Below are 19,531 nucleotides of genomic sequence, written 5' to 3' on the forward strand. Positions count from 1 at the left end.
AAATACATAGCTATATTAAAAATTAATTTTTAAAGATATTTTCTGTTTGTAAAAAAATAAAGCATACTAAACACAGCAAACAATATATTACATAGGATAAATATCTTATAAAATATAGAAAATTAAATATTATTCTTAAAGAAAATCAGACTCATTAAACAAAATTACTATCTCCCCAAAAGTGACGAAATGTACATAGACTCTAATGAATATTTATTTTGTGATCTCAATTCTAGTATCCTCCTTCACCTATTTAAAGTGTCAGCAAAGTCTGAGAATTAGAACTTCTAAAGACCTAAACATTTAAAGATCTTATAATGAAGCTGAATACTTACAGCTGGATAAATTTTAGGAGATCTTTGGTACCTAACATTCCAGCATAAGATACTGGGTTCTCCCCTTTCTTGTACATCTTTACAATAGGAAATTCAGTAACATTTTGCTTAGTACATACATCAGACCAATCTGCACAGTTTATTCTAGTAAGAAGCATAGTAGATGTGCCTAAATAAAAGGAAAATGCACATTTGTAATTACTAATTGTAGAAAATGCATTTGCTTAGGATTTTCAATATTTTTCTATCCCATTCTTATTTTAACTTCTCAGCATGAAACACTCCTGCTTAAACACTCTCTTCCCTTGATCTTTGCAACACCATCCCCTATTGGCCTTTTCCCTTCCTTTCTAGTTTCTCCTCTTTGTTCCCTTTTGTAGGCTCTTCAAGCCAGTAAAGTTGGGAGTCCTTCAAGGCTCAGCTTAAGCTGCCTTCTCTTGTTTTTCTTCGCTCTCTTCCTACACAACCTCAACCACAGATAATCTAATGAATCCTATATTTATGTCTTTGGCCCAAACTCCTTGAAGTTCCAAAAGACCCATGTATCTTTACTACATTCTCTGTTTTCCTTTGAATGGAAACCTCCTCAAACTCAATAAGTCTAAAACCATATGTGGTTTCTTTTCTGTGTGTGTTGGTGAATGTTGCTGCTCTTGTGCAACTCAAAAAAACAAAGCTTCATCTTTCATACCTCCCCATTCCCAAGCCCTTCATGCCTATTAATTAATCAGCATGTTCTTTCAATTTTACCACCTAAATTTTTAGTATCTCTAATTACTGTCCATTTCTCTTCACTACCACTACTCAAGTTGTTATTTCTCCTGGATAACTACAATAGGCTTCTAATTCATCTCCTTGAATTCAGTGTCTCTACCCTAATACTAGAGATATCTTTTCAAAACTCAAATCTGTTTTGGTACCAGCTTACCCCCACCAACCTTTGCAGAGTTAAATCTTTCTCACCATGTACAACTTCAAGGAAGCCTTCTCTGACACACTGATCTACATCAGGTTCCCTTGACATATGCTATTATAGAACCATGCTTCTTTCCTTATCTCCTTATGTAATTATATACTATTCATTATCTGATTAACGTGTCTCTACCAAGACAACTCTGTGAGGGCAGGGACTGTACCTATTTATTTATCACTGATTTTCCAGAACCTGCAGCACCTTAAATATGCATGTGAATAAATGACATATGTGAAACTCACATAAGACTTCAGATACCTAATCTGTCTAAATATTATAATTTCTTTTCAGCCTAAGAAAACACATAGTAGAATCTCAAACAGAAATTCCTACTTGCTCTATTAAAAAAAGGGGAAAGTTATCTAAAATATTATAAATCGCTGTGTGGAAAGAGATCAAATGCTAAATAAAATAAGCACTATACAACTCAAAAGAATAAATTCTAATAAAAAATAAAATTTAGTATCATACTAGATGAAAGAAGGAATCTTTGTGTATCAATTTAGAATATAGTCTAAATGTAACTTAATCATATCATTAAAATTGTGAATGTGATATTTTAATATTTTATCACCAAATTTTTTAAATTTAAATTAAAATTTGTTTTTTTGAGACGGAGTCTCGCTCTGTAGCCCAGGCTGGAGCTATCTCGGCTCACTGCAAGCTCCGCCTCCCGGGTTCACGCCATTCTGCTGCCTCAGCCTCCCGAGTAGCTGGGACTACAGGTGCCCAGCACCATGCCCGGCTAATTTTTTCTGTTTTTTAGTAGAGACGGGATTTCACCTAGGATGGTCCTGATCTCCTGGCCTTGTGATCTGCCTGCCTCAGCCTTCCAAAGTGCTGGGATTACAGGCATGAGCCACAGCTCCTGGCCTTTGTCTTATTCACCACTATATACACACTGCCTAGCACAGTGTCTATTACACAGTATGTACCCAGTAAAAATGTATAGAAAGTACATTGATATTTCTTCACAAATTTTAAATTCTTACATTAAAGGATATTAATACTTGAATTTTGTATGAGCATATAAACAAATATAAATCCTTATTTCTTCCCAATTCAGACCTGCTAAGTTACTTCCTATCAAAGTTCTCTTATCCTTGTTTTAATCATTTTGATACAGGAGTTAAGAAGAAATCACTTAGGCAGATAGCAAGGGTATGGGAGTCCTCGGTAAGATTTTTCTTTTAATGAAAAGCAGCCCCAAATCTTTTTCTAACAAAGAGCAGCCTACAAGCTGAAAGTTTGCACGTACTGGCAGGAACTAAGGACTAGACGTTTTCAACATGGCTGCTCTGTCTTCCCTTCTCTGCCAGGCATGTGTTCCATAAGGAGCAGACAAGATGGCCCCAGACAACTGGAAAGCCCATTTGTATAAGATTAAGGTGGGTCGACCAGACTTTCCTACGCCACTGTGTAAACATCATACCTGACTGAACCAATCTATGAGCCCTATGTAAATCAGACACCACCTTCTAAAACTGGACTATAAAACTCGACACATTCGCTGCCAGCCAGTCCTTTCTGCTTGGAGACCCCTTCCTCTATAGAGGAAGCTGTTTCTCTTTCTCTTCTATTAAACTGCTCCTAAACTCCTTGTGTGTGTCCGTGTCCTAAATTTTCCTGGTGCATGACAACAAACCCCAGGGTATATACCCCAGACAACGCAGCTGCTTCAATTTCATCAATAAACATCTGGTGATGCTTGTTTATACAAAGTGCCATGTTATATATTTTGCCGCCCAAGTACGGAATATAGTGCTCTTCCAGCTGCAGTTCTTTCCTTTCAATAAGCATCCTCAGCATGTCTACTACTGCTAAAAATGTGATTATTCCTTTGTCCCTACAGTTGAAATGGAAAATTTTGATGTTATTTTTAAAACCAGAAAAGTAATACTGATACATATCATTAAAAGTTATACTGAAGTTATCAATTTAAAAGTTTTATTTTTATTCCTGTAAAATGGTTCCAATATTTATTCATGTTTCAATTAAAATAGTCTAACATTCTAAGATGCCTATAGTATTACATCCCATATACTTTATCAATGCAGTAATTTCAAATAGGTTCCTAATTTAAAGGAAAAAACAGATTATCTTAGATACAGGTATTATGTAAGTATAAAATTTTGACATTTGCTGCCACCTTGTGACAGAGTAAAAAACATTCTTCATTGTCTTGGACTAAGAGATACAAATGGCTTTTTCCCACAAAGTCAGATCTGTCAGAAAGACAGATGATAGAACTAAATGCCCAAGGTATTATTATATTTTCCTAATTTATAAAGTTATAGTGTAGGCTTCAACATAAACACAAAACATTGTAATTTCCTATGCAATGCATTTCTACATTAAGTTCCCTGAACTTCCAAAATAATCCATTCTGATATCTGATTACCAAAAAAAATTGTTATTCATAAAGAACATAGTGAATGAAAAGGAAAACAAGTCCCGGGTTGCTTATCTACTTTTTTATTCTACAAACACATACAACTCTGAGCCCTTGCATTAAGGAGGCAGGTAGTTTATTTGGTCATTAATAGAAAAGAATGCAAGGAAATCTTTTTCCATTTTCATCTGGTGTCTAATTAAATGGGGTGGAGAGAGGGATAATTAATCATATTCTTGAGGAATATTATCCAATCACTACTTCATTATGATTTATATTTTCTCCTTTGTTGCTTTTCTTCTAAGTATTTGCCAATAAGGCTATGGAATCTAAAAGAAGAAAACTTAAATTTGTCCGTAGATTGCAACTTGCTTTGCATAAAGGAAAATATGAAATCAAGTAAGAGGATTTGCTTATTTAAAAAATGATTAGAGGCTGGGCGCAGTGGCTCATGCCTATAATCCCAGCACTCTGGGAGGCCGAGGCAGGTGGGTTACTTGAGGTCAGCAGTGTGAGACCAGCCTGGACCCTGTCGGTACTAAAAATATAAAAATTAGCCAAGCATGGTGGTGCACACCTGTAATCCCAGCTACTTGGGAGGCTGAGGCAGGAGAATCACTTGAACCCAGGAGGCGGAGGTTGCAGTGAGCTGAGATCACACCATTGTACTCCAGCCTGGGCGACAAGAGCAAAACTCCATCTCAAAAAAAAGATTACAGATCGTTGTGTCTACAGACTTAATTATCCCTTCACTCAGTAATAATCAAAAGTTGGATCAAATGTGGTTGGGTAATAAAAGGAATGGGGACAGAGAGAACAGCGTGTGGAGGCTTGCATCATGAACTTTTGCTCCAAAACTGCAGCAATACATAAGGAGAGCCAAGAGAACTGACAGACCCTCTGAAGGAAGTGATTGCACCTGCAGGACCTGGGAGACACCCCAAATACTGTGAGTACTCAAACTGGAAGTGGGAAAGGCAGATCGTCCACCCCGAACACACACTCCCATGGGGGAACCTAAAGGTCTAGATTACAGGAGAAGATTCTGACCTTACCTGGAGTTGAGTCAATTTAGAGAGCAGAGCAAAAGCGAAATACATGGATAGAGGAAGCAGCAGGAAAATCCCTGTGGGCTCGCTGGGTCCCCTACCAAGCCATCTGTGCCTCACCTCACAAGGGGTCCTTGAGGAGGGCTACCGGAGGCACTCAGAAAAGGCCACGGGCAAAAGGAAACCTCTAGCTGAACTTTGTAACAATTTGAACCAATCGAAAAGTCTCCTGGCCAGAACTCGGGGTAGGGCATGAATCCAGCGTGCAGACACCACAGGTTGGGGAAGAAAGAAAGCCCTACTTATTTTCGCAGCTGGAAGGCAGGTAGCCTAGGGCAGGTTCTCAGCCCTGTTCACCCACTGCCTGCAAACAGACTTGGTGCTTTTGAGTGGGGGCACAGTGGAAGTGAGACTGGCCCTTTGGGTTGTATGGGAGCTGGGTGAGGCCTGTGACTGCTTTCCTCCACTTCCCTGACAACCTGCATGACACAGCAAAGACAGCCATAATCCTCCTAGGAACATAACTCCATTGACCTGGGAACCTCACCCCCATCCCCCACAGCAGATGCAGCAAGACCTGCCCAAGTTGAGTCTGAGCTCAGGCACGCCTAGCCCTGCCCCCATCTAATGGTCCCCTACCCACCGTGGTAACTGAAGACAAAGGGCATATACTCTTGGGAGTTATAGGGCCCTGCTCACTGCCTGTTCCTCCCGACACCAATGCACTTTCGAGCCAATCCTCTCTTGAAAGTGCCACCTCCCAGCAGGAGGTAAATCAGCACAAAAATATTGCATTAACCAACCAAAGCTAAGGACTCTCACAGAGTCCATTTTGCCCTTCTGACACCTCCACTGAAACAGGTGCCAGTATCCATGGCTGAGAGACCCACAGATGGTTCACATCACAGGACTCTGTGTAGACAACCCCAAGTACCAGCCTGGAGCCCGGTAGACTTGCTGGATGGCTAGATCCAGAAGACAGATAACAATCACTATAGCTCGGCTCTCAGGAAGCCATATCCCTAGGAAAAGGGAAAGAGTACTGCATCAAGGGAACACCTTGTGGGACAAAAGGAACTGAACAACAGCTTTGAGCCCTAGACCTTCCCTCTGACAGAGCCTACCCAAATGAGAAGGAACCAGAAAACCAACTCTGGTAATATGACAAAACAAGATTCTTCAACTCATCCCCCAAAAAATCACACTAGCTCTCCATCAAGGGATCCAAACCAAGAAGAAATCCCTGATCTACCTGAAAGAGAATTCAGAAGCTTAGTTACTCAGCTAATCAGGGAGGTGCCAGAGAAAGGCAAAGCCCAATGTAAGGACATTGAAAAAAATTATACAAGAAGGAAGAAATATTCAATGGAATAGATAGCATAAATAAAAATCAATCAAACCTTCAGGAAACAATAGATGCACTTACAGAAATGCAAAATGCTCTGGAAAGTCTCAGCAATAGAATCAAACAAGCAGAAGAAAGAACTTCAGAGTTCGAAGACAAGGTTTTCGAATTAACCCAATGCAACAAAGACAAAGAAAAAAATAAGAAAATATGAACAAAGCCTCCAAGAAGTTTGGGATTATGTTAAACAACCAAACCTGAATAATCAGCGTTCTTGAGAAAGAAGAGAAATCTATTTGGAAAATATATTTGGGGGAATAATCAAGGAAAACTTCCCCAGCCTTGCTAGAGAACTAGGCATCCAAGTACAAGAAGCCCAAAAAACACCTGGGAAATTCATCACAAAAAGATCAATGCCTAGACACACTGTCACCAGGTTATCTAAAGTTAAGACAAATGAAAGAATCTTAAGAGCTGTGATGCAAAACACCAGGTAACATATAAAAGAAAACCTATCAGATTTACAGCAGATTTCTCAGCAGAAACTCTACAAGCTAGAAGGGATTGGGATCCTATCTTCAGCCTCTTCAAACAAAACAATTATCAGCCAAGAATTTTGTACCCACCAAAACTAAGCTTCCTAAGTGAAGGAAAGATACAGTATTTTTCAGACAAACATTGAGAGAATTCGTCACTACCAAGCCAGCACTACAAGAACTGCTAAAAGGAGCTCTAGATCTTGAAACAAACCCTGAAAACACATCAAAAAAGAACCTCTTTAAAGCATAAATCTCACATGACCTACAAAACAAACACAATTTTTAAAAAAGGTATACAGGCAACAAATAGCATGATGAATGGAATGGTATCTCACATCTCAATACTAACATTGAATGTAAATGGCCTAAAGTAGCTCCACTTAAAACACACAGAATTGCAGAATGGATAAGAATTCACCAACCATCTGCTACCTTCAAGAGACACACCTAACACATAAAGACTCACATAAACTTAAGGTAAAGGGATGGAAAAAGACCTTCCATGCAAATGGACACCAAAAGCGAGCAGGGGTAGCTATTCTTGTATCAGACAAGACAAACTTTAAAGCAACAGCAGTTATAAAAAAGACAAAGAGGGTCATTACGTAATGATAAAAGGCCTTGTCTAACAGGAAAATACCACAATCCTAAATATATATGCACCTAACATTGGAGCACCTAAATTTATAAAACAATTACTAATAGACCTATGAAATGAGATAGATAGCAACGTAATAATAGTGGGAGACTACAATAGTCCACTGACAGCACTAGACAGGTCATCAAGACAGAAGGTCAACGAAGAAACAATGGCTTTAAAGTATACCTTGGTACAAATGGATTTAACAGGTATTTACAGAACATTCTACCCAACAACCACAGAATACACTTTCTATTCAACAGTGCATAGAACTTTCTCCAAGATAGACCATATGATAGAGGCCACAAAATGAGCCTCAATAAATTCAAGAAAATTGAAATCATATCAAGTACTCTTTCAGACCACAGTGGAATAAAACTGGAAATCAACTCCAGAAGGAGTTGATTAAATAACTTGCTCCTGAATGATCATTGGGTCAAAAATGAAATCATGATGGAAATTTAAAAATTCTTCAAACTGAATGACAATAGTGACACAACCTATCAAAACTTCTGGAATATAGTAAAGGCAGTGCTAAGAGGAAAGTTCATAGCCCTAACTGCTTACATCAAAGTCTGAAAGAGCACAGACAGACAATTTAAGGTCACACCTCAAGGAATTAGAGAAACAAGAACAAACGAAGTCCGCACCCAGCAGAAGAAAGGAAATAACCAAGATCAGGGCAGAACTAAATGAAATTGAAATAACAACAAAAATACAAAAGATAAATGAAACAGAAAGCTGGTTCTTTGCAAAGAAAAATAAAATGGACAGACCGTTGGCAAGATTAACCAAGAAAAGAAAAGAGGAAATCCAAATAAGCTCTATTAGAAACAAAATGGGAGATATCACACTGACACCACAGAAATACAAAAGATAATTCAGAACACCTTTATGGGCATAAACTGGAAAACCTAGAGGAGATGGATAAATTCCTGGAAAGATACAACCTTCCTAGCTTAAATCAGGAAGAATTAGCTACTCTGAACACTCCAATAACAACCAGTGAAATTGAAATGGTAACAAAATTACCAACAAAAAAAAGTCCAGGACAAGACAGATTCACAGCAGAATCCTACCAGACATTCAAAGAAGAATTGGTACCAATCCTACTGACACTATTCCACAAGAAGAGGAAAAGGAAACCCTCGCGAAATCGTTCTATGACACCAGTATCACCCTAATACCAAAACCAGGAAAAGACATAACCAAAAAAGAAAACTACAGACCAATATCCCTGATGAACATAGATGCTATAATCCTCAACAACGCACTAGCTAACTGAATCCAACAACATATCAAAAAGATAATCCACCATGATCAAGTGGGTTTCATACCAGGGATGCAGGGATAATTAAAATACACAAGTCAATATATGCGATACACCACATAAACAGAATCAAAAACAAAAATCACATGATCATCTCAATAGATGCAGAAAAAGCATTCGATAAAATCCAGCATTCCTCTATGATTAAAACTCTCAGCAAAACTGGCATATGAGACACATACCTCAATGTAATAAAAGCCATCTATAACAAACCCACAGCCAACATAATACTGAATAGGGAAAAATTGAAAGCATTCCCTCTGAGAAATGGAACAACACAAGGATGCCCACTCTCACCACTCCTCTTCACCACAGTACTGGAAGTCCTAGCCAGAGCACTCAAACAAGAGAAAGAAATAAAGGCATCCAGATTGGTAAAGAAGAAGTCAAACTGCTGCTGTTCGGTGATGATATGACTGTTTATTTAGAAAACCCTAAAGACTCATCCAGAAAGTTCCTAGAAGTGATAAAAGAATTCAGTAAAGTTTCCAGATACAGAATCAACATACACAAATCAATAGCTCTTCTATACACCAACAGCGACCAAGCTGAGAATCAAGTCTAGAATTCAACCTCTTTTACAATAGCTGCAAAAAAAAAAAAAACTTAGGAATATACCTAACCAAGGAGGTGAAAGACCTCTACAGAGAAAACTACAAAAGACTGCTGAAAGAAATCATGGATGACACAAACAAATGGAAACACATCTCATTTTCATGGATGGGTAGAATCAGTATTGTGAAAATGACCATACTGCCAAAAGCAATCTACAAATTCAACACAATTCCCATCAAAATACCACCATCATTCTTCACAGAACTAGAAAAAACAATCCTAAAATTCATATGGAACCAAAAAAGAGCCCTCATATCCAAAGTAAGACTAAGCAAAAAGAACAAATCTGGAGGCATCACATTACCTATTTCAAACTATAAGGCCAGAGTCACCAAAAGAGCGTGGTACTGGCATAAAAATTGGCACAGAGACCAATGGAACAAAACAGAGAACTAAGAAATAAACCCTAATACTTACAGCCAACTGATCTTCAACAAAGCAAACAAAAATATAAAGTGGGGAAAGACACTCTCTTCAACAAATGGTGCTGAGATAATTGGCAAGCCACATGTAGGAGAATGAAACAGGATCCTCACCTCTCACCTTATACAAAATCAACTCAAGATAGATCAAAGACTTAAATCTAAGACCTGAAACTATAAAAATTCTATAAAAAAAGAGAAGACAACATTGGAAAACCTTCCAGACGTTGGCTTAGACAAGAATTTCATGACCAAGGACCCAAAACAAATGCAATAAAACAAAGATAAATAGCTGAGACTTAATTAAATGAAAGAGCTTTTGCACAGCAAAAGAACGGTCAGCAGAGTAAACAGACAACTCACAGAATGGGAGAAGATCTTCACAATCTATACATCTGACAAAAAACTAATATCCAGAATCTACAATGAACTCAAATTAGCAAGAAGAAAAAAAAAACTCCCATCAAAAAGTGGGCTAAGGACATGAACAGAAACAGTTACAAAAGAAGATATGCAAATGACCAATAAACATGAAAAAATGCTCAACATCACCAATGATCAGGAAAATGCAATTCAAAACCACAACGCAATACCACCTTATTCCTGCAAGAATGGCCATAATCAAAAAAAATTTTTTTAAAAATAGATGTTGGCATGGATGTGATGAACAGGGAACTCTTCAACACTGCTGGTGCGAATGTAAACTAATACAACCACTATGGAAAACAGTGTGGAGATTCCTTAAAGAACTAAAAGGAACTTGATCCAGCAATCCCACTACTGGTTACCCAGAGGAAAATAAGTCACTATGTGAAAAAGATACTGGCACACCTATTTATAGCAGCACAATTTGCAACTGTAGAAACATGGAACCAACCCAAATGCTCATCAATCAACGAGTGGACAAAGAAACTGTGGTGTATATGTATACAATGGAATACTACTTAGCCATAAAAAGGAATGAATTAACGGCATTTGCAGCAACTGGGATGAGACTGGAGACGATTATTCTAACTCAGGAATGGAAAACCAAACATCACATGTTCTCACTCATGTTTGGGAGCTAAGCTATGAGGATGCAAAGGCATAAGAAAGACAAAATGGACTGTGGGGACTCAAGGGGAAAGGGTGGGAAGGGGGTAAGGAATAAAAGGTCACAAATTGGGTGCAGCACAGTGTATACTGCTCAGGTGATGAGTGCACCAATCTCTCACAAATCACCACCAAAGAACTTACTCATGTAACCAAACACCATCTGTTCCCCAATAACCTATGCAAATAAAAAAATAGTAATTTAAAAAAAGGAATGATACACTTAGGTTTGAGTATCTGGAATCAATTTCTTGAGTTTTCAAAAGCGTCAATGTATAAATAAGTTGTACATCAGTACACAGTTTCCATTAAATGAAACAAATTTATGAAACTCTATTATTCATTTATTCAATTATTAAAAACCAGATATTCTGCAATGTAAGGCAATATGCCAAGCCCAGTAAGCTGATATAAGGCACACTACCTAACCATGAGGAACTTACATTAAGCACACCTAATCCATTATTACCTCTCTAATAGGCCTCCCTCTTTTTCCCTATGTCTTTGCTGAGATGGTAGCACAGATATTTTCAGTTAAAGTCCATTCCTTGGATCTTTATTTGCCCACTATTAAATCAGGTTTCATAGATAGTTAACATAAAAAGATCCTGGATATTAAAAAGCATTCCATCCATGAAGAGTAAACTATACAGTTTCAAGAACACAGGGATCTTTGATCTCTCATTAGACCATGAGACTGGGTCTTGAATCTGCCAAATTTTTATCTCCAGTATTTAACTGGAGTAACTGGCACAGAATAGGCACTCATAAATGCTTGCTGAATGACTGACTTGAACCAAAAAGGTTGTTGGATTAACTGTGTAGCCACAAGTAATTAATACATAGGCTCTCTACTTTCCACTAAAGACAGTTCTATGAAGACAAATCAAAGTGAATGCTCCTAAGCACTCTTGAAACTCCTGGTTCATTAACTTAACCCTGGAGACACAAACATAGTAACCTGAAATTTTATGTGGTTTTCTACATTTTTTGCATGACATAGTTTTACAAATAGCTACAGTTCAAAATCAGAATAATAAGCATGCATAGCACAGTACAATACCTTTCAGTTGAACTGCCACATCAATATAGGATTGCAAAAATGCCATGGATACCGCTTGCCCTACAAGAAAATGAAAAATTCAACAGATATTACATGTGTATCCCCAAAGCATCCACACTGATACGTAACAAATATATAGATTTATGAGGTTTCCCAAAATTATTGTTAATCAGAAATATTCTACTATACATTTCTCAACATAGTCCAACCACTTAAGAATTTCAAAAGCAACTGATTTTCCGCACTTGTACTGCAAGGAATATAGCTAAATAGCTATGATTTAAAGATAAAAGCAATATACTTACTATAAATCTATAATAACTGTTACTATGTTAAAATCATTAGCGTGAGTCACAATTTTTCAAAATTCATGAACGTCTAGTTTAATCATTAATCTTTAATTTGTAAATCAGATATAAATAAATTGCACAATCCCAGAATCAGAAGTAAATGCTTCCATGCACACAGTCTACTTGAGACATACGAAAGCAATTTCATTTTACAATGTGCAATACATGGAATGCCAAAAGTTAAATCTGTGTTTTTAAATGTCCTAATATGTAATAGTCTCCTTTGAAGGGTCATACTCACAACCAGCATAGAAGAGTACTATGCTGTCAGAAGCCATCACTGTTGCATTAAATGTTTCTTCTGTTAGTTCCACTGTGAGTTCCAAAGGTAATTTTCTCTTCCTATCTCTGAAAACAGTTTCTGCCACTTCATCATCCTGAACATCTGAAATGTTGGAAAAAAAATTAATTTAAATATTGATGTATAATGAAAACGATTTAAGCTCTTCTCATAGGAAGCATGTAAGAATTCAGTACTTTATACAAACTTTTGAATTCATCCTATCTTAATAGTTAGGATGCATGATATTTAAAAAACTTTCCAGTTGCTTAACTGACTCTGAGATGCTTCCTGACCTAGAAGTTGTAAAGTTTTAGTCAATTTCAAAATTAAAACTTGTTCTACAAAGAATATTAATAGTGCTGTTTTGTTTATGTTGCCTCTACTATATGCCAAGCATTGTGACAGGCACTAGGAAAACTGGTAAACAAAACAGACATAGTCCTGACCACATGGAACTTCTATCTATGGAAAAGTCAGACAAACTGATCACTGAATCAACATATAATTATAAATTATGACCAATTTGTGGAGAAAGGTAAAGGATACACTGAGAGATTATAACAGGGTTATTTAGATTGGGAAGCCCAAAGTCTGCCAGGTGGAGAATCAAGAAAAGAATGTTTTAGACAAAGAGAATTATATATGCAAAAGCTCTGAGACATACAAGAGTTTAGCACATACAAGGCTGAGAGAACGCAAATTTGACTAAGACAAGATAGGGCTGAAGGAATAAACAGCATGAGAAAACTCTAGGCTAGGCAGTGGCTAGATCATAAGAGGTCACATGAGACGAGAAGTCTGGATTTTATACAAAAAGCATCAAGTTATGAGTGGATTCTGAATATGTAAAAACCTTTCCTTAATTTAGATAGACCAATCAATAGACTGATAGATCCATCCATCCATCCATCCATCCATCCATCCATCCATCCATCCATCCACGTATCTTCAAAAATACATTTGGATTCATAAATATTCTGTTGGAAGTTTGTAGAGATTGTATGGTAACACAGATGGAGCATATAACTTGACTAAAGGATAAAGCTTCTTAGAAGAGTTGATACTAGCTGAATATGAAAAGAAAAAGAAACCTCAGGTAGGCAGAGAAGAAAGGCAGTGGCGGCATAAAGAGCAAAGAGAACAGCATGAGCAAAGGCACAGTGGCATGTAAGAGCATAGTGCAGTTGGAAGTTCAAACACTGACTGGATATATTATGATAATAAGAATTGTTAATTTTTTAGATGTAATAATAGTATTAATTATGTTAATGTTAAAATGAAAATCTTATATTTCTGAAACCCAGGGAAATACTTATAGATGAAATCATATGTTTGGGATTTGCTACAAAACAATAAGAGGTGGGGGGTGACTGGAGCAGGATTAGCCACGGTTTGATAATGTGAGGCCAAGTAATGGATAACAAGAATTTGTTCTATTATTCTATCTCCTTTATGGTATGTTCATAATTCTCTGTAACAACACATTAAAAAGAAAGAAGGCAGAAAGAAGACAATACATTCATAGAACTAAAGTATTGTTTTATACATAATTTCTAATACAGTCACACACCATAATGATATTTCAGTCAACAATGGACCACATATACAACTGCAGTCCCTTAAGATCATAATGGAGCTGAGAAATTCCTATCATCTGGTGATGTAGTGGCCACTGTAATGTTGTAGCACAACACATTACTCACATGTTTGTGGTGATGCAGGTGTAAACAAACCTACAGTGAGTCATATAGCACATAAGGCTGCGCATGGTGGCTCACACCTGTAATCCCAGCACTTTGGGAGGCCGAGGTGGGTGGATCACTTGAGGTCAGGAGTTCAAGGCCAGCCTGGCCAACATGGTGAAACCCTGTCTCTACTAAAAACACAAAACATCAGCCGGGCATGTTGGCGCATGCTTGTAATCCCAGCTACTTGGGAGGCTGAGGCAGAAGAATCACTTGAACCCAGGAGGTGGAGGTTATAGTGAGCCAAGATTACACCGCTGTACTCCAGCCTGAGTGACAAGTGCAAAACTCTGTCTCAAAAAAAAAAAAAAAAGTATAGCACATACAATTATGTACAGTAAATAATACCTGATAATGATAATAAAGGACTAGATTATTGGTTTATATATTTACTATACTCATCATTAGAGTGTACTCCTTTCACTTATAAAATAAAAAGTTCACTGTAAAACAGCCTCAGGTAGGTCCTTCAGGAGGCATTCTAAAAGAAGGCATTATTATCATAGGAAATGACAGCTCCATGCTTGTTACTGTCCCCGAAGACCTTCCAAAGGGACACTGTGGAAGTGGAAGCAGGTAATATGGATGATCTTGACCCTGTATAAGCCTAGACTGATGTGTGTTTGTGTTTTTGTTTTTAGAGAAAAGTTTAAAACGTAAAACATAGGGGCCGGGGCGGTGGCTCACACCTGTAATCCCAGCACTTTGGGAGGCCGAGACGGGCAGATTATTTGAGGTCAGGAGTTCTAGACCAACCTGGTCAACATGGTGAAACCCAGTCCCGTCTCTACCAAACAAAACAAAAAAGACATATGAAAAAATCTAGCCGGGTGAGGTGGCGGGAAGCCTGTAGTCCAGCTACTCAGGAGGTTGCAGGCAGGAGAATGGTGTGAAGGGGAGCGCGGTCTTGCAGTGAGCTGAGATCCGGCCGGGCACTCCAAAAAAGCCGGGCGACAGAGCAAGACTCCGTTCAAAAAAAAAAAAAAAAAACCTAAAAACATACAAGTTTTAAATGGTAAAACAGCTTATAGAATAAGGATATAAAAAAAGAAAATATTTTGTACAGCTCTATGATGTGTTTGTGCTTTAAGTTAAACGTTATTACAGAACAGTCAAAATGTTTTAAAATTGTAAAATGTATAAAGTGAAAAAGTTACAGTAAGCTAAGACAAATTTATTATTGAAAAAAATTCATAAATTTAGTACAGCCTAAGTGTACAGTATTTATAAAGTCTACAATAATGTAATGTTCTAGGCCTTTACACTCACTCACTGACTTACCCAGAGCAACTTCCAGTCCTGTAAGCTCCATACATGGTATGTACCCTATACAAGTGTACCATTTTTTATCTTTTATACTGTGTTTTTATTGTACCTCTTCTATGTTTACACACGTTTAGATACATAAATATCTATCACTGTGTTACAGGTACCTACAGCATTCAGTACAGTAACATGCCTAGGTTTGTGGCCTAGGAGCAACAGGCTAGACCATACACCCTAGGTGTGTAATAGGCTACACCATGTACATTTGTGTAAGTGAACTTTATGATGTTTGCTCAATGAAATCACCTAATGATGCATTTCTCAGAAAGTAGCCTCATCGTTAAGAGACACATAACCATACTATAAATTAAAATTCTAGATCTGGATTTTGACATAACCTCAGCCATTTTCTAACTGTACGACTCTAGTCAATCACATAGCTCTCTGGGCCTCAATGTTCAACTCTTGTGAAGCATGAGAGTCGCACTATATAACTTTAAGGTACTTTTAAGCACCAAATTCCATGACACTAAAAAATTACATTCTCAATACCAAAATTGGCAAAGGCCTATTTTCTTATTTACCATATTTTTTTCTTGTTATTCATATATTTTCATTTTCCTGTCAGTCTTCTCTGTTTCTTTTTCCTCCTTTCCCTCTTTTCTTATATTCTAATAAGCTACCATCACTTGTAAATTTAGTCACTCCTCAGCTCTACCTTCCACCTATTCATTAATAATATACACACTATTTTCTTTTCTTTTCTTTTTTTTTTTTTTGAGACAGGGTCTCACTCTGTTGCCCAGGTTAGAGTGCACTGGCACGATCTCAGCTCACTGCAATCTCCGTCTCCTGGGCTCAAGCGATCCTCCCACCTCAGCCTCCCAAGGAGCTGGGATTACAGGCACGTATCACCATGCTTGGCTATTTTTTGTATTTTTTGTAGAGATAGGGTTTTGTCATGTTGCCCAGGCTGGAACACAGGCTTCTTTTCTTTTGCCCTTTTGTGGAACCAGTGTTTTTCATTCTGATTCCATTTTGCTGATTTCTCTGGGGCACACCTGTCTCTGATTTACATTCAAAGATGGTAATAAATTCTTTCCTAACTCTCATCTAGTTTTCCTTTGTAAACGGGAGTGATACAAACGGAGGGGGAAGAATTATATATGGGCACAACACCATATAACATTCTGGGCCAATATGGATTACTGATAATAGGAAGTTAAGATGAAAAATAAACAAAAAAGGCAAAGCTGCCAAAGAAATACTAGAAACAGGCTGGAGGTTATTGAACGTTTCCAACACAAAGAAATGAAAAATGCTTGATGGATACGCTAATTATCCTGACCTGATCACTATACACTGTATGTATTGAAACATCACTATGTACCTCACAAATATGTACAATTATTGTTGGTCAAAGGAAAAAATAAAAATAAAAACCAGAAAGATAAGGCAGCATCAGAGGGTAAATAAGGCCATAGAGTCAGGAAACAATATAGGGGCTGTGGCCACAAAGAAATCTTCAAACAGGCAACTCCCACTGAAGACAGGAATCAAATAAACTGAGATTGCGGACAAGTCCTCCAACTCTGAAGGTTCAAATACAGGAACCATTACAGGAATAAGTGAGGAAACAAGAGACGAGAACACAGGTCTGCTTATGTAATGACAAGCCCACTGAGAACTCCAGAGAGGAACACAAGCAATTCTAACCCGTGCGTATCGGAAAAGAAACCAGAGCTCCGCTCAAACCAAGAAACTGGTCATGGTAACAGTGAAAGCTCTTATTAAATTTATAATATAGATTTTGATCACAATGCATGGAGCTCATGAAAACGATATGTAAATTGCTTCCTTCTTGGAGCTTATAATGGTACTATATAAAACACTCAAGTATTTACTATATGGTATACAAAAATGAACAAGACATAATCCTTGATTTAGAAACATTTATAGACTAGTGGAGAAGAGAAAAAAGTAAATAAACAATTACAGAAGAGGATTAATGTTATGAAAGATGTATCAGGAATAATTATTTCACTACTGCCCAACTGTTGCTTTAAAAATATGAAATTTTACACCACTGGATTATTTTAGTGAAGTATTCTTGACCGTCATTAATAAATAAGATTTTTTTTCAGGATGCTCGAGTTCTAGCCCAGGCCCCACCACCTGCCACTTGTGGGACTTTGGGCGGATCACTGAACTCAAGAAATGCAGACTCATTGTGTACAAAATGAAGGTGGTATCAGCTAACTCAGAGCATACAATCAAAGTAAATAATATGTGGGAAAAGCCTTAAAAACCATACAGTACTTCATAAATGTAAGCAATAATTTTTTTAAAAAACTGAAATAACTGTTTAAAAGAAGTGTTAAAATGTTACTGAAATTTACTCCTTATACCATTAACAATTGGATTTATTTACAAGTACAAATATAACAATATTTATTAGAATTCCATTTCCTAATAAAAATAGTAACAGTGAATTATCATGTTGTAGTTTCTAAGTAGAGTTTTTAAACACGGACTAGTCCAGAATGGCTGAAAGAACTGATATGGAAGATGAAGGCACAGACGTGGGAAGTTTGAAGCCTGATATGTAACAGTAAATGCTAATACACTAAACAAAATATAGCATCCTTACATCTTTCAACAAATCAACTTGATAAAATGTGATTCAAGGGCCGGGTGCAGTGGCTCACACCTGTAATCCCAGCACTTTGGGAGGCCGAGGCGGGCGGATCATGAGGTCAGGAGATTGAGACCACGGTGAAACCCCGTCTCTACTAAAAATACAAAAACTTAGCCGGGTGTGGTGGCAGGCAACTGAAGTCCCAGCTACTCGGGAGGCTGAGGCAGGAGAATGGCGTGAACCCGGGAGGTGGAGCTTGCAGTGAGCCGAGATTGCGCCACTGCACTCCAGCCTGGGTGACAGAGCGAGACTCCGTCTCAAAAACAAAACAAAACAAAACAAAACAAAAAGTGATTCAAAATAAATTCCGCCAGGTTTCTTTACAGAGTCTTGAATCTGAATACATTCTTTGAGAAAGTTAATTCACTGGAAATTTCACTGACTTTATGGGTGCTAGGCAGGATGGGGAAGGGATGAGAATCATAACACATTACCTATATCTGGACCTTCCATGTCATCGTCTTCATCTTCTTGTATTTCCTCAATGTGCATATTATGTTCCACATGAGATATTATTAAATCAACATCATGTAATACCAAAAATTCCACTGGAACTCCCTAGAAATACATTGATTTTTTAAAAATGAATATAGCAAACTATTTTGACATAAAAATGTTTTACTTGGACCAGGTGTGGTGGCTCACACCTGTAATCCCAGCACTTTGGGAGGTCAAGGTGGGTGGATCACCTGAGGTCAGGAGTTCGAGACCAGCCTGGCCAACATGGTGAAACCCCATCTCTACTAAAAATACAAAAATTAGCCAGGCGTGGTGGCACATGCCTGTAATCCCAGCTACTCGGGAGGCTGAAACAGGAAAATCGTCTGAACCCAGGAGGCAGAGGTTGCAGTGAGGCGAGATTGTGCCACTGCACTCCAGCCTGGGTGACAGGGCAAGACTCTGAAAAAAAACAAGTTTTACTTGCTTGACACTAAAATAAAACTAAGCCTTTGAACTTCAATTCTAAAACTTAGCAAAACATAAAAGGAAATGTAACTTCAAAATTACTATGAAAAGAAAAGCATCTACAGCATACCTTCTATAAAGACAACGGGTACGCTGAAAAAGGTGACAAAAAAAGTGCTGAAAGCCTCACTTTCTTCTTGTCACAACCACATTATATTGAAGTCCGTAAAACATTTCACATATAACAGCAACTTCTACCTCTTTATAAAATGGAAATATATATGATTTTATTGCAAATAGAGCAAATCAAAATTGATTATTCCAACATTCCATGGAAATATTCAAAACAATATTCATCTAAATTAATTCCACTAATAAGTTCAATTTCCCGTTTAGCTATAAACAACATTAAATTACTATGTGCTCCCAGTTATTTTAAGAATACCAAATTCTACTGAGATCAATATTAAATATTAAAAATATTAATA

General features: G+C 37.5%; 1 protein-coding gene across 1 annotated transcript in view; it reads right to left on the minus strand.

Moving 5' to 3' along the window:
- The window catches only part of TXNDC16 (thioredoxin domain containing 16), a 118,813-nt gene that overhangs the window by 42,342 nt on the left and 56,940 nt on the right, over positions 1-19,531 (minus strand). Inside the window, exons 12-15 of the mRNA XM_017849457.1 lie at positions 18,572-18,695; positions 12,387-12,530; positions 11,796-11,855; positions 336-504 (exon numbers count right to left, since the gene is read on the minus strand). Of these exons, the coding sequence (XP_017704946.1) occupies positions 336-504; positions 11,796-11,855; positions 12,387-12,530; positions 18,572-18,695 (497 nt within the window). The remainder of the gene's footprint in view (positions 1-335; positions 505-11,795; positions 11,856-12,386; positions 12,531-18,571; positions 18,696-19,531) is intronic.

This window comes from Rhinopithecus bieti, unplaced genomic scaffold (genome assembly GCF_001698545.2).
Source record: "Rhinopithecus bieti isolate Rb0 unplaced genomic scaffold, ASM169854v2 scaffold_29928, whole genome shotgun sequence".
NCBI classification, from domain to species: Eukaryota; Metazoa; Chordata; class Mammalia; order Primates; family Cercopithecidae; genus Rhinopithecus; species Rhinopithecus bieti.